At 38.8% G+C, this 25,000-nt stretch overlaps 2 protein-coding genes across 3 annotated transcripts in view; one reads left to right on the top strand and one right to left on the bottom strand.

Moving 5' to 3' along the window:
* Nucleotides 1-6,070, bottom strand: part of lacc1 (laccase (multicopper oxidoreductase) domain containing 1) — a 7,684-nt gene extending 1,614 nt beyond the window's left edge. The window contains exons 1-5 of the mRNA XM_017470124.3: nucleotides 5,217-6,070; nucleotides 4,504-4,682; nucleotides 3,861-4,026; nucleotides 736-961; nucleotides 1-373 (exon numbers count right to left, since the gene is read on the bottom strand). The exon at nucleotides 1-373 is cut by the window's left edge and continues 1,614 nt beyond it. Coding sequence (XP_017325613.1) covers nucleotides 175-373; nucleotides 736-961; nucleotides 3,861-4,026; nucleotides 4,504-4,682; nucleotides 5,217-5,736 — 1,290 coding nt within the window. The 5' untranslated portion in view covers nucleotides 5,737-6,070 and the 3' untranslated portion in view covers nucleotides 1-174. The remainder of the gene's footprint in view (nucleotides 374-735; nucleotides 962-3,860; nucleotides 4,027-4,503; nucleotides 4,683-5,216) is intronic.
* Nucleotides 6,071-10,029: 3,959 nt separating this feature from the next.
* Nucleotides 10,030-25,000, top strand: part of enox1 (ecto-NOX disulfide-thiol exchanger 1) — a 59,665-nt gene continuing 44,694 nt past the window's right edge. The window contains exon 1 of one of the 2 annotated variants that reach the window (XR_001812916.3): nucleotides 10,030-10,306. The gene's annotated coding sequence lies outside the window, so the exon portion shown is untranslated. The remainder of the gene's footprint in view (nucleotides 10,307-25,000) is intronic. The other variant, XM_017470125.3, reaches the window with a different exon arrangement.

Raw genomic sequence — 25,000 nt, 5'->3', positions numbered from 1 at the left:
TTGTCACTTTGTCTTAGTCTTCAGAAAGCATGAGATGAAGTAAGCGGTATAGCAGCAATATGTCTACTATTTCAGTCTATCTCTAAATGTACACATCTTACTGAAATCTAAGTACTGTGAATATCAATGATTTTTGCTTCTGCAGCCAAATGAGATGAAGTATAGGCACTGATTCTAAGGATCTGATTGTTTAAACTCATGGGGCTCCTTGATCCATAGGAAGCCAATCTGAGTGCCAAAGTTGAGGCCATCTCTAACATGGGAGAAGAAGGAGTCAGGATGGCAGGAGGTGCAGAGGGTGATGTTGGGTCTGTTTGTCACGGTGTTGTCCTGGATGTGCTCTGGGAGGAGACCACCTTCCTCCAGGAGGACCCTAAAAACATGAGTTAGAGACGAGAGTAGGACAAGTTTCAGGAATGCTACAAAGTGACATTGATCCTAGGATGACATCACTTGTAACAAAATGAAGATTTCAGTACTTTACTTGACAAAACCTTCTTTCAGTCTTGCTACTGTGTTTATCTCATTTCAATATCAAATTGAAATTTTGCCATTTTTAGCCAGTGAAGTAATTTTCTATATATCATCAACCACCTTTAACTTGTGTTAATTATTGGGTTTTCTAATCATGTGACATCTCCCAAAGAAATGAGCAATGGCCTTTCACTATAATTAATATCAGAAGTTTCCAGAGTAAACTTTTTCAAAAACCAAACAGTATTTTTTTTTTTTTACCTAGTGGCAAGTCTGATATCCACATAAGGCATGGGTGACTCCACATCTCTGACACAGTCTGGATGAATAGCCTGGAACTTTATTGCTGAATTTTGTTCCAGAGTGAAACAGCAGGGTCCAACAGAAGGCCCAATCACTGCCACAACGTTAGAAAGCTCGCTGCCAAACTCCCGCACCATGGCATTTACTGTTGCCATGGCAATTCCCATGAGGGTTCCCTTCCAGCCTAGAAATGGTGAGGAAAACATAATAAGCATCATGTATGAGTTGGACTTCTTACTAGCATTCTGTTGTGTGTGTGTTTTTTTACAGCCAGCAAAAAAGATCTTTTGAAAAATTGTGCATATTTACAAAAAGCATTTAACTATTTATTAGTGTTATGTCCGAGTCCACCTTTGTCGAGTTCGAGTCGAGACCAAGTCCTTAACCAATCGAGTCCGAGTCACCTTCACACAGTTATCGCCAATAGCGAAAACAGCTTCTGGCACGGCACCGGATGTAACTGAGCTCACTGAGACAAAACGCGGAAGCGATCGTGCATAGAGTCCATTCGGTACTTCCAAAATGATGTGGTCAAGCAGGGAGACATTCATTAATTTCTTGTTATCTTCATTTTATGTTGTTATTTATTTTTTAATCTTTCTTTTCACAGTACATGTGACATGGACTGCACTTTGAAAAAATTCTGAGTCCAAAATGTCAGAGTCCATGTCAAGTCCCCCCCCCCCTACTCCTACGACGGCATGTCTTTTCCAATTACTTTAAAATGTTGACTTGATTAAACTTTTTTTTAAAGTCAGTTTATAATACTTTAAATAGAAATTACTCATAAAGCCACACTGAATAAAATTTTAAGGCAGCCAGGAGTTTTTTTTTGTTGTTTTTTTACAGTTATTTGTTCAGTAATTTATTGACAGTAACACACCCTCCCACTATTTTGGATAACAAACAGATTTGCCTAGTCTATACAGTAAAATGGAAAACAAATACAAGACAACATTACATTGCCAACAAATAATTACAGATGAACACTTCCTGCACACCACTTCAGTAAATGAACATCAGTGCCTTTATCGTTTTTTCCTAACTGGGTATGGACAGGATTTCCCCTTCCTACTGAACCAATTTAGACTATAGATCTAGTCATATTATGTGTTGCAGTGCAATACCGTAAATATTCCCTATATCACACAAATCAACTGCTAGCTGAAGTGAGACAAACTACAATTAAAAGAAAGAACAGTTCATTTCTTCATAAAATTGTAAGCTTATTTTTCAATAAATATAACAACAGTATTTATGATTTGAAAACTAAAATGAAGTATTATTTCAGAGCATTAATGCAAACATCAGCAGGATTTAGAAGATATACACACAGTTGAGGTACTTTTTTTTTTAAACATTGAAAAATGTTCGTGTGTTTGCTCTTTCACTTTGAATACAAACTTATTTACTTTTACGTTAGTATTTTGCTTGTCAGCTCCCGACACAATGTCACTGCACGCGCGAATTTAAAGTGTCAGCCAGTCTCGACGCGTCGACGTCGCTCGCGCTCTTTTGAACTCAGAATAAACCGGCAAATGATCTATCCCGAAATGATGCTGATGGACAGAACAAGGCCCAGTTTATTTTTATAACTACAATCACTCCAAAATAGATGATGATAACTCACATTCTTTCTTTGTGTGCGTGTTTAGCCTTTCACTCAGCAGCTCCTGAAGGATGTGTTCGTTTCTGCGACATCATAAGTCACTGACTTACAGTCAGCTGCAGAAAAAATGCATTTTTGCATTTTGTTCATCATACCCTATATCTTCATTCATTCAGAGGGTGGGACCCAGTTTGAAACGCTGACATTAATTGGTTTCACTACAGGTGAGTGACAGTTCATCTATATCCAATAGATAAAGAGTCTAGTCTTTTGCTGCCCGTTTTGATTGGTGGACTAGTGTATAGGGATGTGACGGTTAGGGAGGCCCCGCCTCCAAGCCCGAGACCCTAGGTAATTGCCTACACGTAGCGCTGGCCCTGCGAGTACCCCAACTCTACTATTTATTATACCTATATTATATATATATATATATATATATATGTCCTCCACGGAAGTATATATATATATATATATATATATATATATATATATATATATATATATATATATATATATATACTTCCGTGGAGGACATATATATATATATATATATATATATATATATATATATATATATATATATATATATACTTCCGTGGAGGACATGTCTCAAAAGAACAACCAAAAAAAGTGTTTCTGCTGTACCACATATTTGAAAGATGATAAACCCATTATACATGATGTAAGTCTCCCCTAGGTTACAAATCTGTGGAAGCCCTGAAGTGTGAAAAAACAACAAACAGCACATTTGTTTCTCAAACAGGTAATAAAAATGTATGAAAATAATATATTTTTTAAAAAGCATATACAAAGTCAGTGCAACACAGTAGATCCACAACCACAATGGCAATTGTAAAAACACACAATAAAGCTGTCCCAGGTCACATACTATGAACGTGTTTTAATAAATAGCTAATTTTATGCACATCTGGAGATTTGGAATTCTTGGAATGTTTTGAAAGGAGTAGCATACTAAGCTGTGCTAGAATAAATATATCCATACATCCATTTTCCACACCACTTATCCTACACAGGGTCCTGCAGGAGCCTGGAGCATATCCCAAGGAACTAAGGGCACAAGACAGGGGACACCCTGGATGAGGTTCCAACCCATCACAGGGCACAATCGTGCACATACATTCACACAGTACAGACAATTTGGAAATGCCAGTCAGCCTAGAACACATGTCTTTGAATGGGGGGAGGAAACCAGAGGAAAACCCTAAAGCACAGGGAGAACATGCAAACTCCATGCACACCGGCAGAGGCCGGGAATAAATATATGCTTTAAGTCTTTAAGAATTATCAAGATGTAAGTGTCATTTTTATTACTGTTGCAAGTATATTCAACATTACTGTGGAACTCATGAGGAACTGAGATCATTTCCATACTAATACCACACTCAGAAAAGCAAACAGATGTTCATTACTTGATGTAGATGTGAAAGTAAAAATGGAACATGAAGTAAGTCACCTGCATGTGCTACTCCAATGACTTTTCCCACGGGGTCAGCAAAAAGCAGAGGCATGCAGTCAGCTCCTGGGGCTGCTATTACAACACCTGGCTGATTAGTCACAATGCCATCATAGCTTTCAGGTTCCGACTTGTTCATCACCCACACATCACTGGCATGGTTAACCTAACAGGCAAAAATAGAAGCTCTAATTTTACATTGATAAATAATAATGTTATTTTGGGTTATAAGTTGTTATGAGAAAATAATGAACCAAGGCAAGTTTGCTGAAAAGTCTTTCTCAGTTAGTAACTGAACTACTGAATCACGATGAACTGTAAAGGCATATGACATATTGCAAAAAGCTACCGAGTCATGATGTAATATTAGTAAAGGCATATGATAGGGTTTAAACAAACTGTGTAAAATACACAGATTCTTTACATGTACAAAAAAAAAAATACAATTAGTAACTGACACTTAGCCTAGATTGTCTAAGAAGTGAATGGACATGGACATGTACACAGAATGTTATACATGTAAAAAGAAAGAAACCTTAATGGAAACATGAATCAATGCTTGAGTGGCTCAAGTGGTTTTATTTCCCTATGCTTTGTGGGTTTGTTATTTCAGGTGAAATCAGGGCAGGGTCAAGAGTCCCACCTTGGCGAGGTGGAACTGCCGAGGCTGAAAGCCTGCATGCAAGCCAAGACGGCGTAGGTTCTCAGCCACTACGGCGCGTGAGTCTCTACGACGAGAACTGCTGAACAGGTTTAGAGAGCTCAGGGTGCTGATGTAGGAAATTCCTCCTGTTCTTTTGGTGAAGCCGTGTGCAAAGGAGTCTTTGCAAAAACAAGGAAGAAAGGACACATTACAGTTTCCATTACAACCAATACAATTTCCATTATTGTGGAATATGAACATGACACTTCTCGTAAAGTGTAGGCGTATAACCCCGGTGTTCTGGAAAAATTCCCCCATTGGCCCTTCTCGATCATGGCCCCCTCATAATCTCAATCCCTGAATTGGCTACATCACTCTTCTCTCCTCTCCACCAATAGCTGGTATGTGGTGGGCGTTCTGGTGCACTATGGCTGCCGTCGCACACATCATCCAGGTGGATGCTACACACAAGTGGTGGTTGAGGAGACCCCTGCCAAATCATACTATGTACAACAATTTGAGTGTCTCGAAAAGCGCTATATAAATGTAACTGTAACATTATAACCATTAAAACAATAACAAATTATATAAGGGTTTCTGCTGTGTTTCGTGTTTTCCACATGGCTTTTGAAGCAGTGATAAACAACTATGCAGATTTTTTTTATTGTAATATTGGACCCCCTGATCTAAAGTGTTCTTTCAGCGAAACGTACCTGAGATGAGTGAAGACTTCAGGACGGTAATTTCTCCTCGGAGCGCTGGGAGGCGCTGTAAGAAGCCGCTGATTTGCTCTTTAAGCTGGGGGTAGGTTGTGTTGAGATGTGTGAGAGGACAGGAGCTGCAGTCCAGCAGGGTGCTGTAGGTGAAGGTGTAGAGCTCGGTGAAGAGCTGCTCCTCACACTCCTGCAGCTCCGCGCGCCGCGCACTGCACGTCATTACGTACACGTGTTTAACAGTCAGCTCGTCTGCGGCTCGCTTGAACGCGTACAGCACGGCTACAGAGCAGCTCTCGGTTAACACGTGGACACGTCTGTTCAGACCAGCGCATTTCTCCAAAAGATAGGTCTCGGTGATTTCCTCAGAGCAGTCCGTGTGCTTTTGGAGAATGAGGTAAACGGGCTCGCTCGTGCCATTTCCGAGAGAGCGGAGTAACTTGTTCACGCGTTCCTCCAGACACTGTGTGTACCGAGGACAGTTTGGATGAACCAGATCCGCCAGAACGACCTCAGCCATCACAGCATGGAGTATTTACCGGAAATGTAGAATTTGCTAATGTTCAGAGTAGCTTCAGAAAACGGGTTAGCTTTTAGTGTTTGAAATGATTCAGTCTTGTGAAGTTCAGCAGAATGAGAGTGTGCAGACTCTGTAGCTCTTTTCACATCTTCATTAGTAACCGCTGTGAATGTGGAACGTCATGTACTAAGCGGTGAGTGGAAGTACTAACGCTACACTTCCGGTTAGCTGACTGTACACACCGCCTTACTGGAAATTCCTGACCGGACAGGAAACGAGTTTATGAACTGCAGGCATGAAGAAAAACAGTCTTGACTCTAATTATATTTTTGGAATAAAAGTGTGAAGTTTACTAAAAGTACAGTAAAAAAAAACAAAAAACAACACCCTAATCTAAACAGGTCACTAGATGTGTTCCTATCTCCAGGTGGTGTTAGTCATTCTGGTATTTTCTTATGCAACAAGATTCACCTTTGTAACCTTACATAATACTATAAGTATTTTTCTCATGCCCCGAAACACATTTTAATCGATGACATTAAACAAAAAGACACACACACACACACAAAAGAAAACCATGCACAGTTAGCTTTTTATCATGAAGTTTAAAGCTGAGTTAACCACAAAACAAACCACATGTTTTTGGTAAGCAAATGAGAGCAGGAGATTCTCACACACTATTCTCCTGCACCAGGAACTGTGTTTTTTCCAAAAGTTTGAGGAAACATTATGGTACAACTGACTAGACGTTCTTCCTCTTAGGAAAACCCAACATTAACCCACAAAGCAGATCCCATTATGGAATAAATACAGTATAGTGTTAACATGGCTAAATTCCCAGTGTTGAATTAAGCCTTACTATTCTTTTGAGTCAGTTTATGAGTCCAACACTAGCCATTTTGCTGTGCAGGCTTTTCCTGTGTGCTTACAGATTCACGCAAGTAAAGTAAGATTCATACATACACGTATAAATATTTGTGCCTATATAATCATAATACTCATAATTACAACTACACACTCATTCATCCACATTCAGTTTTGGTATGTTGTACCACTGAATGATTGTGTGAATTAGGTCAGCACATTTTACTGTGTAAATGCAGACACTATGTAGGCCACTATCTAGCTCATTTTGTTGTGTAATATCTAAGTCATCCTAAATCAACATTTTTAATAATAATAATAATAATAATATATGCATGACTTTCAAATGTGTGTGTGTGTTTTTAAGCCATGTCTCTTCTACCATTCTGTGTTGAAAGCAGGCCTATGTATTCATTATTTATTTAAAATCTTATAGCCTTTTTTTGTTTAATGCTCCATGGATCTTGAAATCCTGTACACCATATTCACAATGAAATGATATAGGCCTAGTGACTGTTAAATGTGAATGCTGTTATATATGTAACCTGACTATGTGACAAAAAAGGCATTTATAATTTCAAAGAAGGGGGTGTAATGATACATTGTGACAATGCATCACGAAGCAAAAATTTTACAAATGTGCATCACGGAACATGTGATTCACATAGTGTAAATCAGCATTCTGTTTATTATGCATCTAATGCAGTTACACTGTTTGAACACCAGAGGTCCTAATCTGTGCAACGCATAAAATATATAGTGTGTGTGTGCTGGGTTGTATAGCTCCAGATCACAACGACTGACACACAGTATGTTATATAGTTACTCAGCCACATTATAACAGTTACAAAGAGCTCTTCAGTAGCTTTCAAATGACACCAGCCCCACGCCACTGCGATCTACAGACTCTGAGAACAAGGCTGGACGTCGAGCGTTTAAGCCGACTTTGGAGCACTATTTCCAGTTGAAATGATGCTTCAGATCCTGCTACAGAGCTCATTATGTTTCAGTCGATCATTTTCCCCATGTCAGAGACTTTGTTCAATCAAAAGTTTGGGAGAATTTGTAAATTAATTTCTTTATTTTTAAGATATGGTGAACCTGTTTACAATATTAAACCTCGGTTCATTGCAATTTCTTATTTGTTCAGTTTTATGCAGACAAAAATGCACAGTGTTTTGCACTGTTTATGATTCAGAAATAAAAAGGGAGTCTTTTCAGTCAAAATTTTTCTTCATTCAAATTTTGTTCTAAATATTCTGCCAATCGAATAGAATCGTGAAGCCATTGTTGTGAATCGAATAAAATTGTGTCCGGAGTGTATTACCCTTAGTCAAAAAGTAGATGATTACACCCTACAGCTATTTTAAAACCTAACATTATCAGAAAGAATGGGCCAATTGTTCAGTTAAAGTAGGACAGTGACACCGGACAGCAAAATCAACTTTCTGAACAAAGTAAAAATGCATTCTTCACATGTTATTTTTATCTGTGGGTTTGTGTGTGAGTCAGTTAATTTATGCAGAACTAGGTGTATGTATATTTTAAATAATGTGTATCCAAATTCCTGAGTAAAGTCAGTTCAAAAGGCAGGATATTTTGTCTAAGTTAAGCTAAAATGGGCCAGCAAGAAATAGCAGATATCCCCTTTTTTAAATAATAGAGACTATAAATGTATTAATCATATATTAATCATTTGTATTAGTCACCAAGTATAGTAGTCATATATTAATATTAATTCTTATACCTTCACAAATTTGTGATCAAACTTAACATTGAAAAGTGAAATTTAACAAGTCAGGATATGCATCATGTAGTTTTCTTTACCAGTTTCCAAAAAAGGCAATGCCATGCCCACTACAACAACCAACCAATCATGTGCTACATGTCAAATACTTTTGTGGCAACAGTATGAAATTATTTGCAGCAAAGAAATAGGATCCTCCAAACTTATCAGACATATTTAACTGATGGCCCTCCCAAGTTGTTTGACTACACTCTATATCAAACACACTGTGTGCTATCCGCACCATTCGGTGTGTATAATCACTATGTACTATATATACCTCTTAATGTTTGGAGTCTACTATCAACTTTGTTTGCTGTGTTTTTATAATGCTCACTCACTGTGTTCTTTCAAGCTCACCGAGTGAGTCCTGTCAAACCCATTTATTCTATACCGTCAAATTCAGTTATTGTGTATTAACCTAGTCACTGTGTTCTATATAATCCAGTCACTGATTGCCCTTGTTTTATAAACTTTCTGTTTGAACCAAAACGCCCCACTTTACATATTAATATGCAAGTTAGTAACCATAGACAGCCATATACAAATTAATTTATTTGTATATGGTTACAGTTGGGGGGCACGGTGGTTTAGTGGTTAGCATGTTTGCCTCGCTCCTCATTGTTCGGGTGTTTGATTCCTGCCTCCGCCCAGTGTGCACAGAGTTTGCAAGTTCTCCCCGTGCTTCGGGGGTTTCCACTGGGTACTCCGGTTTCCTCCTCCAGTCTAAAGACATGTTGTAGGCTGATTGGCATCTCTAAATTGTCCATAGTGTGTAAACGGGTGCGTGATTGTGTCCTGGGTTGGCACCCCATTCAGGGTGTCCCCTGCCTTGTACCCAGAGTCTCCTGGTATTGGCTCCAGGCTTCCCGCTAACTGTGTAGGATAATCTGTACAGAAGATGGATGGTTACACTCTGAACATTACTAAAATCACAAATACCAGCAACAATCCATGAATTTAAGTAAGCTTACAGTATATTGTGTTGATACATGAAATAGCAATCCTTTTGCTGTTATGTTGTTATTATAGTGACCAGCAGAGGGAGTAGGAATACCGTAAAACTGTATCCATTTATGATTTAAACAGCTAGATTTTTCCCAATGGGCATGTGTTCATTCCGTGTCCCCAGTCATTTTGCTCTTATTAAATTTGGCCTTCAGGTAGGCTACTCTGCATCACGCTTTATATCATGGCGTTTGATGTTTGTGAATAAGCAATTGTTCTATGTTCACAGACCTTCAGTACCATACAGCTATTTAGCTAGTACAACAGAAATATATGAATACGTTGACAAATGTTGAAATATTATTTTTACAGTGTCCTTTGTTAATGTAAAAGCTGCGTGAATTTTATTTCCACTCGTTTTGCTGAATTATAAGCCGACCTCAAATAGAAAAGATGACACTTTCTGTAATCAAAACATAAAAAAGACAGTAACCAGCTATTACAGCTAGGCAAGCATTTATGCTAGTAAACAATTTATAATGAGTGAGCCATTATAATGAGGGGCAATGCTTTACCCACACAAAGGAATTTGATGTTTGCTGTCTTCCTGTTTAAAGGGAAAAAAACGTCAAATGATAATAAACCAGTGAATTATATGCATGTGCTAGATCCATAGGTTGTTCGGGGCGTATCTGTGACGCGTATAGCGAGAGGTATTTGTGAATATGTGTGAAACTTGAAACGTCCTTGTCTCGTGTTTCTCCGTGGAGAGGGTCGTGCACGGCGCTCGGTGTCGCGCGCTTCACTGTAGTGGAGACTGGAGCGGAATGTGGCGCTGAGATGCAGCACGGCTGAAGGAGTACACACACACACACACACCAGCACAAGCACCAGCATCCAGCAAGGTTCACGTTAACGGATTACGGTCGGAGATCACACCGACGTTCATCCACACTCTCAGGTTTCCTCACGGTAAGCGTCCATCATTTGATCGCACTGTTTTCCATGTGTGATGCTTTTGCGTGTTTGCTTCTCGCAGCCCGATGATTTTTTTCTTCCTGCCACACTTTACCCGTCCGCGCTATTCCTTCACACGGCGTGTAAAGCTCAGGAACGCACCACGGCTCTTCATTAAGCAGGCAATCAGAGTACAGCTACGTGTAGTAGAGTGTTGAGTCTTTCCTAGTCTCCGACAGGGTGCTTTACTTGTTGAGGTAGAATCCAGATTATTTCTAACGTGTTGAATGTTATCTGCGGTGTTGATTACACTAGCAGACCAAAGGTGAGGAGTCTGTAGTCTAGTGGATAATGTAGTGTTGCAGAGACGAAGATAAAGCAAGCACGTTGCTGATACGGTGAAATCCACAATGTACATGCGAGTTAGATGCCAAGCATAAGAGTAAACAGTCTGACATGTAACAACAACAATGAGCATGTTGAGTAAAGCTTTCTTCAAACAAGTTCATAGAGAGGCTTCAAGTATTTTTGAGCATTATTTTAATCAAAATGCATCCCAGATTGTGTAGGGTGATATGGGTTGCGTTGTAGTACTATTATAAAGTATGGTCGTGTTAAAGTATTTAAAGAGCTCTGTGATGTGGGGAGTAACAGTAACAGTAACAGTAGAGCAGATAACAGAGTCGCGGATGCAGTTGCGTGACTCCATTGAGTTCTATCTCTATGGCAGAAGCCCTTAATGACATCATCACCTGGGAAACGCATTCAGCACCATGGAGAGAGTTCCGTTCACACGCACACACACACACACACACACACACAGAGAGAGAGAGAGAGAGAGAGAGAGAGAGAGAGAGAGAGAGAGAATAGTCCGAGCTGAAGCTCTTGCCTGGTGTGTTTTTAGATTCTAACAAATGTACAGTGCTAGATAAAACCTTAGACAGACCCTGCTGATGCGGCCATCTGCCCTATATGATAGAGACCTATACAGTTTGTTCACCATGAACATGAACAATATAATGATGAACATTATAAACTCGTTCCATGGTTATGTTTACAGCTAAGATTCCTTAATTCCTCTTCAGTAATCACTTACTTACTCACTTACTACTCCGGGTCATAGTGGATCCAGAGACAATCCTGGGAACACAGGAGATGAGGCAGGAAAATACCTTGAATGGTCCGTCACAAGGCACCATGCACACACACTTTCACACCTATAGGCAATTTAGCATAGCCAGTCCACCTACATTTTGGAAAGTGGGAGGAAACTGGAGAACCAGAGGAAACCCTCATGGACATGTGGAGTGCATGTGAAACAGACAGTAACTTGAGCTCAGGATTGAACCAGTGACATTAGCACTATTAGGCAGCAACCACCCTGCCACCCTTACAGATAGTTAGAAAGATGGTTATAAGAAATATCAATTAGCTACATTTAGGATGCATGACCTTTCTGGTATCCAGACTCCTCCAGATTCCTCCCTCTTTTAACAATTCTTAGTTATACCTTTCTTAGTAGTTTTACTGTAGATAGTGAATAATATAGTAAAGGGATAACTGTTTTCCACCAGCTATGTACAGGTGTGCTACACAGCTAAATATACATTAAGTGAGATTTAGTCTTCCCTTGCTTTCTTTGTAAAATGAAAGGAAACAACACAGTTAAGTATGCAGGGAAAATGCATATGCATCATAGGGTCAGTTCATTGCTTTGTTATAATGTAACATTACTGTTTTGCCAAAGTTATGACAAACCAGGCAGGTGTTGTATACAGTAAAGGTCTCTTGGTCTCTTGGAAGCTAATATATGTCCTTTTACCGTTATGCTATGACTGAGAAACCTCACTGATCCCTGCTAGACCCACTGAAATTAGATGATCATTAATTGCTATGGCATTTTAATAGAGTGTATTGCAGTTGACTGTTTCTGGTCTTTTAAAAATGTTAATTCAGCTATGGTACTGAAAGGTCTTTCTGCTGGCCTTATCTTTTTGAAAAACCCAGCTGTGTTTTCCATCGATCTGAAGGCTGTCCAATTATGTACACTTACAGCTCTGCGGATACTTGAATTTTTTTTCAACAGCCTGCATTTTCATGAATATATTCCATTGGCCCTGCACGATCAACCAACTAAAGCACTTGTGTAAACATTAGCTGGAGAAAATGTACAGTGCTGTGGGTGCATTGTGTTGCAGTACACAGATTTATTTATTTTTCAATAGGTCTCCTGCGAATGCTAAAATACAATGGAACATTTTCTCTTCCTAGCTGCATGCAGATGAAAACGGAGGTCATACTGATCCCTAGCTTTCACTCAGAAATGTAGGAAACCGGGATGCTGGTGGTATTTTCCATGGCATGTTTTTGCATTTCTGTTGGCCATCATACTAGTTGTCTTCTTTGATTAGTGGAACCTGGCATCATTACAGAGTTGCTGCATGAGTTAGTCAGGCTTGTGTGTCTGCTTTTCCTTTCAGCAGCAAAGATCATTAAAGATGGGGCCAGATTCATCCAGCGTGCTAGATTAAAATGCCTTTGGTCACAGCTGCTGTTTGTCCTGAGGGGTCACTGTGTCTTATTGCATTTCGGCACAGAGGATATGAAAGCACCCTTTGAAGTGCAGGATATTTTTTGTGATGCCCATTGCACAACCATAAGCTCCATTTTCTGGAAGCTGGGAAGCCTTCCACCAATTGTTGGCATCAAATCAGGCTAATTTAATTTATAAAATATCAGTGGAAAGGCAGTTAGGAAATGCACTATGCTGCTTCTCAGTTGCTGGAATAAAGGCAGCTGGTTTAACAGAAGATGAAGAAAGATAAAGCTAAACCATGATGGGGGTGGGGGTGGGAGGAGACAGTGTGGGTCACAGAAGACTGCACCAATTAAACTGCAATGTTCCTCACAAACGTATAAGCACAAAGCAATACAGAATAACTATTTACTGTATGGTGAATTTTAATGAAACAATACAGTATTTTTTCATCCTTGAAATAGTTAAAATTTAGAAAGTCATTGCATTGCATATATATATATATATATATATATATATATATATATATATATATATATATATAGGCATTGCATATATATATATATATATATATATATATATATATATATATATATATATATATATATATATATAGGTCAACTATAGATGTCTGTTAAAATGGTGGTTTTATAATCTTTGGTCAATCTTTGTCAGTTAACAAATCTCAGAATTTTCATTCAAGAAACAGTGTCACATTACCTCAGTTATGTTTTCATTTGTCTTGTGGGGTGTTGACTGAGGTTCAGAGAATTGTAGGGATAAACAGGGGTGTTGCAGATAATGAGCAGATCCTCTGTCTTGCTATTACCAGACAACATAGTCTGGTGATGAATTTTCACACCACACACAGAATCATGTTGCTTTTTCACAAGTACAGCAAAGCACCATAATGGTGTGATTCAAGTTAGTTTGTGGTGTTTGTTTCATTTTTACACATTTTACTCTCCAAATGTGAGAAGACCTAACAGGCATTTATAAACTCAGTAGTGAATTCATGTATAGTTCTGTAGAAACAAGACATGTTTTTGCTGTTATCACATCTTGAAACAGAGTGTTATTTACAGCTTTTTTTTACAGTGCACATTTTCTTTGCATTGTTATTATAGAATAGAATAGAATTAATTCCTGGACATATCCCATGGATAAATTAAATGAAAATAATTTGATTTAATCCTATTATGGCAAAACTACAAAGCAAGACATTGGGCTTAACTATAATTGGTGGTGCCTGCAATACTGTATGAATGACACATAGAATCAAACCAAAACTGGTCTGGATTATTGGGCAGTTGAAGAAGTCGGAACACAACAAATAGCTGATAAATAAATGAAACTGAATTGTTGTTATCTTTGAGTTTTTTCGACTATTCAAAATGATTTCTTGATTATCTGTGTATCTTGTTTTATATTCTGTCCTTGCGCTGTGAAGGTAAACACAAATCAGGGGCAGTGTGCAGGTGCAATGGAGCAGTGAAGTATATGGGGAGTGGGATTACTGTACCAGAGCCCCTGCTGTTCCCTTGACATGCACTGTGTGTTGTAATTAGAGGTCACTTTGAGGAGAGCTATAACTGAGCTTGGTAGAAGGTCACAGGTCTCCTTTCTGCCAGAGCTTCCCACAAACCAACATGTCCAAAGGCTTGTGGCAGAACGACAGAGAGAAATAGACTCTTACAGAAAAGAGAGAGGTTTTTTTTCTTCTGGAAAGAAGACAGATTATATTTGTTCTTTTCCTTCTCAGAGGGAACAAAGGGAAGAAAAGGCGAGTTGTAGTCTGCTATTCCATTTGCTTGGCAGAGAGAAAAAGTTCCTGCATAAGTGAGATGTTCCTATGTGCACAAGAAAGACATAATACTTAGTCCTTTGGATGCCAATGGGTTTTGTTTTGCTCATTTATCCTCTAAAATTACTGTAAGCACTTAATCAATCCACATAGCTAAGTGAAGGTTGTGGTAAAGGTCTGACATACTGCATTGTTCTCAACCTTTTCAAGAGCTGCCCTGATCTCTTCTCTCGTCAGCTCCAATGAGAAAAAAAAACTTGATAAGGATGGGGGATGGGATTTGCTGGAGAAGAGCAGGCTAAATGGTCAGCACTGGACCACTGACTCTCAGTCTGCTTAATACCCTTCAGGTTTCTCCCCTCTGCAGCTGGAGTTGATGAGGAGCCTGATTAAGCCACAGCTCAAATAGTCTCCTGTGGTTGAAGAGATTTCTCTAACATAGTCTGTAATCAAGGAAATATCCTGGTTTGCCTTTGCCTTTCATTTGGCTCAAATAGCAGACCGATTTGACAATATTCCACCTTGTGTCCGGTTCAAGCTATGGCTCGACTTCAACTATCAAATATTGTTTCATACATTCAGCTTTGTTTTCTGTTATTTGAGCATTATGTCAGCAGTGATTGTGCTTGAGAAGGAAACATATCACTGACAGAATTTCATCTCTGGACTGCTTCTTTTCACCTAGATTACTCTGGGAATTGAAATGACCTGAAGGTGCTGGAGTAATAACTAAGAGTGAAATAAACATGAATCAGCTGTAGATTGTGGCACTTGCTCTGTAGTACTGGGGGTGGAGGCAGGTGGCAAGGCCTGAGATAATGGCATTTTTATGCACAGTGAATTGTATTGTAAAACTATAACCCAGTACTGCATCACCTCACTGATGCACTGACATTAACATACTGACATTATGGTAGAAATCTGTGCCCTTCAACTCATACATTAGATTAAAAAAGTCAAGAGAGCAAATATGACAAATTATGACAGTATTCTTAAAAAAAAGAGCTTCAAAATGAAAGGATAGATCTGTTCTTTTTTAATTTATTTTTCACTCCTGTGCTATCTATAGTCATTTTGTATGCATAAGAACAATGTCATGTCTCAGTTCATTAACTGGAAATAAGACAATTCACTAATGAAATATGATGTGTGAGACAAGCTCAGTCTGAGTACACCGTTAAGAGGAATAGATCAGTATGCTCAGCCAGATCTACACATGTACCTGTCACATCTGCAACATTCTCAACTGGGAATTATCAGGTTGCTTAGTAACTAAACTTCCATAAATTCCTTTAACATAATTGGGGTGCAATTTTGACAGCTTTTGAGTATGCGCCTGCGTTGTGTCTAAAAAGTGAAGCACCAGTCTGGCAACACAAGTTGATAGGTTAAATAATGAAACTGGTGATGGTGCCTGTTCATGCTCAATCTACCTCAAACAATTTTGCAGACACACTATGTTTTCCCCTTTCCCCTGAGTACGAACGAGCAGCAGCACCTGAAGAATACAGTGTTTTGTTCCTCGATGTAATGGAGTTCTCTTTCTGGTGGGAAAAATAGTCCAGCAGTGAAGCTTAAGGTGCAAAGCTTACTGGCTCTGTAATTTAACTTCCATTTGGAAAAATTACTCAGTACTGAGGCATGGAACAAAATTTTATTTATTGGCCAGTTTCACTGTTTCATTGTAGTTCAGCAAAAATAATTGCTTCTGGATATGGAATATGAACGAAAGGCTTCTGTCAGTAAATGAAAACACATTTGCTTGTATGATTATGTTTGGTCATGCCAGATTCAGTAGTGTATAATACTGAAACAGAAAGATGTGATTTGTGATTTCTCTGAATTAACTCTAGAAGGCCTCTAGTCTAGTATCTAGATTTAGTATATATATACATACATATATATATATATATATATATATATATATATATATATATATATATATATATATATATACACACACATACATACATACATACATATATATGTACATAGAAGACATAGACATAGAAGGCATCCAGTGTTCAGATTGAGATTTCTTGTGTTGCCGTGGTGTTTTTCCATTAATGTTTTAGCAGCTGGGCTCAGAAATAAGTGTAACATTATCCTTCCTTCTTTGCTATAGTTCTTAGGCAGTGTGGGAAATCGGCAGTATGAGAGCTACAAAGTAACACACATTCTTTCTGTGCTTTCTCTGTGGCACACACACACACACACACACACACACACACACACACACATACACACACACACACACAGACATTTTACATTTTACATTTTACATTTAGCCTAATAACAGTGTGCTGTATAATATCAGGGCAAAAACTGTTTCCATTCATTCTGAAGGTAATGCATCCATAATAGCACCGTGATATCAAACGGGAATAATGGTTTAAGTTTTAATGACTTTTTGAAGAAGGAGGATTTTTCTTTAGTAACACTTTGTCACACACGGTAAAATCTGTAATCCTCTTTATTAGAAGGAGACTCCATGTATACTCAACAAAAAAAGAAACGTCCTCTCACATTCAACTGATTTTATTTCCAGCAAATTTTTTAACATGTGTAAATATACATTCAACAACTGAGACATAAACTGAACAAGTTTCACAGACATTTGATGAACAGATATGGAACAATGAGTCCCTGAATAAAGGGGGGCAAGTATTAAAAATAACAGTCAGTATGTGGTGTTCCTGGCCAGCGGCTGCTTTAAGTACTACAGAGCATCTCATCCCCATGGACTGCACCAGATTGGTCAGTTCTTGCTGTGAGATGTTACTCCACTCTTCCACCAAGGCATTTACAAGTTTTCCATCATGTCTGAGGGGGCACATGGTTACATGTAATTTACCACTGCAAGGACAATCAGCTGTCCTTCCTGTCTCCCCGTAGCACTGTCTTACGCGTCTTACATTACAGCCATTGCAGGTTATTGCTCTGGCCACATCTGCAGTCCTCATGCCTCCCTGCAGCAGGCCTATGGCATGTTCACGCAGGTGAGCAGGAACTCTAGACAACTTTCCCCTGGTGTTTTTCAGAGTCAGTAGAAAGGTCTCCTTAGTGTCCTAAGTTATTGTAACTGTGACCTTAATTGCCTAGCGCCTGTAAACTGTTCGTGTCTTAAGGACTGTTCCACAGGTTCATGTGCAATAATTGTTTATGGTTCATTGAACAAGCATGAAAAACATTGTTTAAACCCTTTCTAATAAAGATCTGTAAAGCTTATTTGGATTTTACAAAGTTATCTTTAAAATACAGTCTCCTGAAAAGGGATGTTTCTTTTTTTGCTGAGTATATATTCCCTTGGAAATTCTGCTTCTATATACAAATTTCACCGACATATAAATGATGAGGAAACACAAGAGGAATTCATTAGTTTTAAGCTTTCCTTAGACCTCCTGTATCCGAGAAGAGTGCTGTTATAAAGTGTTACATACAAATATATGTATTTGTAACTTTACTTTAGATAGCTTTTTTTTCCTATTGCCTATTTACAAACTATATACCAAATTACAATAATACTATTTAGTGTCATTTTTGCCATACAATTTACGATTAAAGAAGTTATAGAGTTCTTGCTTCTTGGGTCAAGGTGTATTGGGCTGTATTGTTAATACAAGCTGAGCTTTCCTTCAGTTTTCTTTCCAATACCCCCTTCAGTTCAGTTTGATGAGTATGGCATAAGAACACATTAGTAGTAGGGTTTTAGGAAAACCGAGATTATAGGGATGTTATAATAGGTAAGGTACATTTTTAACTGGGATTTGAAAGGTTCAGTGGAAGGAAGAGCTAACAGATGAGTGGCAAAACCATTCATGAAAAGTAAACCACAAACATCAGATCAGGGGTCATAACTACTGGACCTCTGTTTATATCATTTGTCAGTGACATTTCTAAATTGGCTGTTTCTTGAGATTTTTTAATAGTCATAAATGATTTGAAATGTATCTCTTTGGATTCAAAAGCTGAGCTTGTAGACCTCTAGTCTGGATTCTTATTACTGATCATAATCTGTGCTGTCAACATATAAAGGCCAAAAAGCTGAGATCTCTGAATTATTTGACATGGTCCAATTCTGCTGTATGAATAATAACAGTGGTTTAAAGAGGAAGTTTAGTGCACAAGAAGATAAAATCAGTCAAACAATACACGTTTGCTGTGCTAGAAGACATAAATGCACATCTGTGCTTTTGATATAGGCTATGCTCTATTTACTCATGGTGTAACACGGAACACAAAATCAATTGGGCCTCTTGAGTGATATGTTGAAATGAGAAGTAGATACATATACCGCTCACATCACATTTCCTGCACTGGTTCAAGATATGATGTACAATGAACAGACTGTATGATTACATTTGAATGATAACTTATACAGCTCTCACAGTTTGTAATACACAGTATTTAGTATTTAGTAATAGTCAAGGATTTCTACAGTCACCCTGAAAGCTCCATCTGTTTTCTGTTTTGAAGTTAATGGTGGATGGAAATGATTGACTGCTTGGGTAATGTGGCAAATTTCTGAATGCTTACCATGTGTTTGGATGTTTGTCTTTTTGGAAGTTGTGACGAGTACCACCACACTCAGCAGGCTACCATCCTACCAGCCGTGCAAAATTACTCAGGTAATGACCAATGGAAGATGTAGCAGTCTCCATTAAGGTTATAACAGAGAAGAGAAGAGGAGGAAAAGAGTATTCAAGGTTATGTGCTTATATGTGGACTGAATAATGTTTGCATAGCAACAGTTCCCAGAGTCCCCAGATCTTTTAAAATAATCCCTTTCACACTGTGTTTTGCTGTGTGGATGAGATATGCAACTGGATATGGATAGTGTGTGTACTTAAGACTACAAGGATCTTCGTATGGAGTTAAGTGCAGTATACTGTCATAGATGGTGATTACCATACAATACTTACCTAATTTTACTGTACAACATAATCATTATTAAAATTCAGTTAATCGAGTTAATATTCCAGTTTGAAAGTTTAAACTAAATGTAACTGTATATGGATACATTATTTGGATTGAAAAGGTAAGGTGTTCTAAATAAAAACAAATATAGATTTCAAGGCCTTGATGCCACCCTACCTCAACACCCTCCTTGAGGTTTACATTCCCTCATGCAATCTGCGATCGGTTAACGACTGATACTTAGTAGTGCCTACTCAGCGTGGCTCAAGGTCCCTTTCCAGAACCTTCAAACTAACCGTCCCTCAGTGGTGGAATGAACTTCCAACCTCAATCCGGACCGCAGAATCTGTCACTATCTTCAAAAAACAGCTAATGACCCACCTCTTCCGTGAGCACTTAACTAACCTAACTAAAATGCCAACCCCCACAAAAAAAAAACCTTACTCTGGCTCTTATACCTCTACTCTGCACACTTTGCTTCTCTAGAACTCAGTTATAAATCTTGTATTGTAGCACTACTTGTATTGTTCTCCGCTTGACATATCGCTTTGATTGTATTTTCTCATTTGTAAGTCACTATGGATAAAAGCGTCTGCTAAATGAATAAATGTAAATGTAAAATAGATATGAATAGGTGCACGATTGGGTCAGGTGTCCACATACTTATGGCCATATAGTGTACCTTATGTTGTGCAGTTGATTACAGAGTAGAGTACAGTTATTTATCCTACACAGTGTTTAAAAACACAGATTCATTCTTATCACACACACACACACACACACACACACACACACACACACACACACACACACACACACACACACACACTGCCAAGTTATTATCATGTTAGCATCACTACTATACTGATACTTATCCACCACCCAAATAATATCTGGTTAGTAGTGGTTTTATGGTGGTCCTTTTGTGGTTGGACAACTGACCAACTGAACAAATTTAGTAGTTAGTAATTTTATATCTACAAAATTAACCTATATGGTAGGTATATCTTCTAAAATAGCCAATGGGTATATGCCTAAAGGTAGGGGTACAAATCATATTAAATCGCCAGTTCTGTGTATATGTATAATTAAGAATAATTGATGTAAGGGTCTGGTGAAAAATCGATAATGTCAGCGGGAGCAATGCCGATGTGTGATGTTGATTAGTATGAGAGCAGTGAGATGCATATCCCTGCCTGACTGAGGGTGATTGATCATGACTAAAGCACTAACACCACTTCTCGCCTCCCAACAAAGCTCTAGTCAGCCCAGCTAGAGAAAATACTCATTAAGAGGGGCTGCTTTGCTCACGGACATTATGATGAATAGAGGAGAGTAGAGGAACAGACCCTGGCTGGACTCCAATCTGGTGGCTGTTTATCTCTGAACATTTCTCTGTGTCCAGAGCTCATCACTGCAATACACCTCTGCTGTTTCACAAGTCTGTTAACATGTTGCCTCAGACCAGCTTCATTAGCTCCCTGTGCCTCATTGGATGAAAAACATGCATGCTTGCACTCTTTTATAGAAGAATCTATCAGGTCTATCCTAGGAATGTTGCCATTCTTTTATAAGGCTATTTGTATATATAATCCATTTAAAGGGAATGCTGCTTGTGGTTGTTTTTATGGATGATTAGATTTTATGAGTGTTTGTGAACTGATCTCTGAATAACTATTCCAATATGTAATGTGTTCCAATAGTCTAATGTCCGAAAGATGTCTCACCTGTTTCCTCTCAATAATGAGGAATTCTCTTCTAGTTCGAAGGAGTACCTGCTGTTCCCCTCCATGTGCGCAGGCACACTACACAGCTCTCACTGCTCTAACAGTGGGTTGCCTGACCACAACTGCGCTGTTCCATATGTGTATTTCTGGTACTAATAGCCCCACAATCAGCCAGCATTTGATTTTGATTTCACAGAAGTATTTTGTGACGTTTCTCACAAAATATTAAGAAATGCTTTTTTTAAATACCCACTGTTCACATTCTTTCTGGCCTTCATTGATTGTAGCACATATGGTGTAAAGCCTATTCTATTTTACAACCCTTTTTCACATGTGATTGATTATTGAGTCACTTCAAAATGCATATAGGTCATGTATAGGTAAACGTGATTACATTAGATGTAGTTTTAGCATTTTGTCTTATACAATCACTGAATGTTGTCACTGTTCACGTCTTTCTGTTAAAGCCCTCAGTCTATTTCAGTGGTTAACTCTTCCACATCATGACTCATGTGTCCTCGTAAATCTGGAGTTCTGGGAAGGTTTAAGTCCAACCTGGCTCATACTTTGCTGCTACACCCAAAACAGTACGCTGCTTGGCTGAACATAGCACCTTCTGCTGGGACATTGGGACATGGGCCTTGCGCACGCGTGTGTGTGTGAGTGTGTGTGTGTGTGTGTGTGTGTGTGAGTATGTGTTTAAACTACAGTTGTAAAAAATAGTCTGAGAGTTCTTTCTTTATTCTGAATACATGCTTTAAGAAAGAAAACTGTTCAAGGCTAATAACCAAGAATTATAAACGGGCATTCAGAAAGGACGTGTTAACCAATAGCATACAGAAGCGACCTTGCAGATTTGTAAACTTACTTTTCACATGCATCAATGGGCAGGAGCTGTGAGCATACTATAAGAAATGGCCAACCTTCATAATGTGACAGTGACTTTTTTTTTTTTTTCAGTTGTATTGTGCTTTTAACAATCGACATCATCACAAAGAAACTTTATAAAAATCCAAATTTAGACAGGAAAAACTCTGGGATGACATGAGAAAGAAACATTCAGAGGAGTCTTGTCATTCAGACATCTAAAATAAAATATCCACTAAATACAAAAAACTATCACTTAACCCAAACACCCAAGACCCCATTAGTTTCACTGCAGTTACAGAATAACTCATTGTATTTGCTGACTAATATGCTTTAAGATAGGACATACATTATATGACCAGAAGTTTGTGGACACCTAACCATAGTGCTCATATGTACTTTTTGTACCCATCCCATTCCAGATTTAGTTCCTTATGCTGTTATAATAACCTCCACTCTTCCTAGGAAGGCTGGTACATGGCTGTGGGGATTTGCCCATTTATCCACATGTTAGTGAGGTTGGGCACTGATGTCAGGTGAGGTGGTCTGGGGGCGCAGTCAGCATTCCAGTTCATTCCAAAGGTGTTCAGTGGTGTTGAGGTCAGGGCTTTGTGCAGGCCACTCAAGTTTTTCCACTCCAATCTTGGCAAACCATGTCTTCATGGAGCTCGCTTTGTGCACAGGAACATGCTGGAACATGTTTGGGCTCCTTAGTTCTAGTGAAGGTTGAATTGTAATGCTACAGCATACTGTACAAAGACATAGTACAGTATATACTTGTGTGCTTCCAAGTTTGTGGCAACAGGATGGGGAAGAACCACATATGGGTGTGATGGTCAGATGTCCACAAACCTTTGGCTGTTTAGTGTATTAAGAGAATAAATATATGCCTAAAAAATGGAGAAGTTTTGGACCCATCAAGAGTGAGTCTTAGAAATAACACTGGGGTCCATTTTCACAGGTGGAGAGTGAGAATTGCAGAGTGCAGCTTTAATGTCACATGTATGTGCTCTGTGTACACATGCTGATCCAAACAGCAAAGCGCATACTCAGATCTCAGGCCAGATGGGAGCAAACTGTAGCCACCTGTTGCTCCTTTATCGAGCCCTGTTGCCAAGCTCCAGGAACCCTTCCCTTAAATGGATCAATATTACTCAGCATGACTGGAGAACTATTGATCCACTTGGCTTGAAACATTTTCTTCTGTTGTCATTAGTTAAGATTGAAATAAAGATTTTTTTTTCAGGCTTTCTGATATAGTTCACGAACTGCCATAACACGTAATAAGCATTTATTTCACTATGAAAATGTTCATGCTAAATTTTGTAACAGATAATTTTCTTTAATTTTCTCTTAATAAATCTATGGACATGATATAAAGGGGGATGATCTATTAACAGGACAATCTGAGTTAGATTACTGTTTATGATGCATTTTTATTCATCGTACAAATAACATCTCATTCCTACTGAATACTTCATCACAGGTCCTTATAAATTGTATTTACTTAAGTGATATTCAGACTTATTTGACTTGAGTAAACCATTTTTAGGAGTACTGACAAGCAGTATTTTCTTCTTTAAAGAATCAAACAAATCCATGGAAGTGTCTTAATATTTGCGTGTCCTTAAGAACAAATGTTTTATTTGCATAAATATGATGTTTGTTTCTGCAGAGGCATGAAATGATAGTGATACTGAGCTAAGCACTGCAGGCTGAGTGAGAGAGACAGAGCATCAGGTATATAACACCAGCGGCAGCTAACGGCTGCTGAAGAGAAGAAGTAATAAAACTAGATTAGCGGTGGGTTATTTGGCTGTCACACTAATCTGCATTTTTCGTCAACCCATTACAGTCAAGCATCTCATAGAAGTGTACACAAACGCAAACACATTCACAATCACATGGTACAAGGTAGAAATTAAGATAATAACAGGCTTGGAATTTACATCTAGATATATTTATGGCCTCTTGTAGCGTGAAGGTGATGAATTGGCCTTTTCCTCCATTAAGCCAGGGTAAACCTGCTGAGATTTATGGGGGCTATTAAAGCCAGAGATGGTCATTCAAAGGCCACTCATCTTGTTGATATATATAGGAGGAGAGAGAGAGATAGGGGCACCGAAAGTAGAAAAACACAGAAGCATGCATGGCTGACAAAGGTAAGCACTGCCATAGTGCCATAGTCAGTGATGGTGACGTTGTTGCATGGCCAGGTGAAGAGCTGACTTGTTTTTCAAGGCTGGCGCTGCGGGCTGTTCTTTTCAGCTTTGAGCAAGTGGCACAACAGCACTGATGAGAGGCAGCAGGGCTGAGGGTACAGACTGGACAAATGAGCTCGCTCATCTATTCCAAGGCCCTGCATCTGATTTATAGACCTGGGTCTGTTCATTAATCCAAATTCCATAATTCAGTTCTCCTAGCAGCCCACAGACCATCAAGCAGAGCTCTGACAGTCCTGCAAATACTGTGAGCACATCTTCTTTTTCTTCTTTTATTGCATGCGTGTCTGTGTGCATGTGTGTAACTGCATGTGTGTAGTGCATTTTCTATTCAGCCTTCAGAGATTCATTTGACTTTATGGTGGAGGAATGTGCCGTGCATGATCTCATGTCTAGACCAGCTGTCAGGCACGCGCGCACACATACACATACACACACAGGGGCGTAGTTTGTGGGGGAGGTAACCCCCCCATTCAAATCTACCAATTTTTACCAATCAAATCTAGCACCACCGCTACCAATATTTACATCATGATCACTTGAAACTGATTTGATTTGACTATTCAGAATTGAATGTGAGTTTATCATAATAAATCAGACAGAAATACTTAAGTCCCCCTCTACTGCACAAATTGG

Source organism: Ictalurus punctatus, chromosome 6, assembly GCF_001660625.3.
Source record: "Ictalurus punctatus breed USDA103 chromosome 6, Coco_2.0, whole genome shotgun sequence".
Classification (NCBI taxonomy): Eukaryota; Metazoa; Chordata; class Actinopteri; order Siluriformes; family Ictaluridae; genus Ictalurus; species Ictalurus punctatus.
The sequence above is the reverse complement of the archived record's forward strand: the minus strand, read 5'-3'. Positions and strand labels throughout refer to the sequence as shown.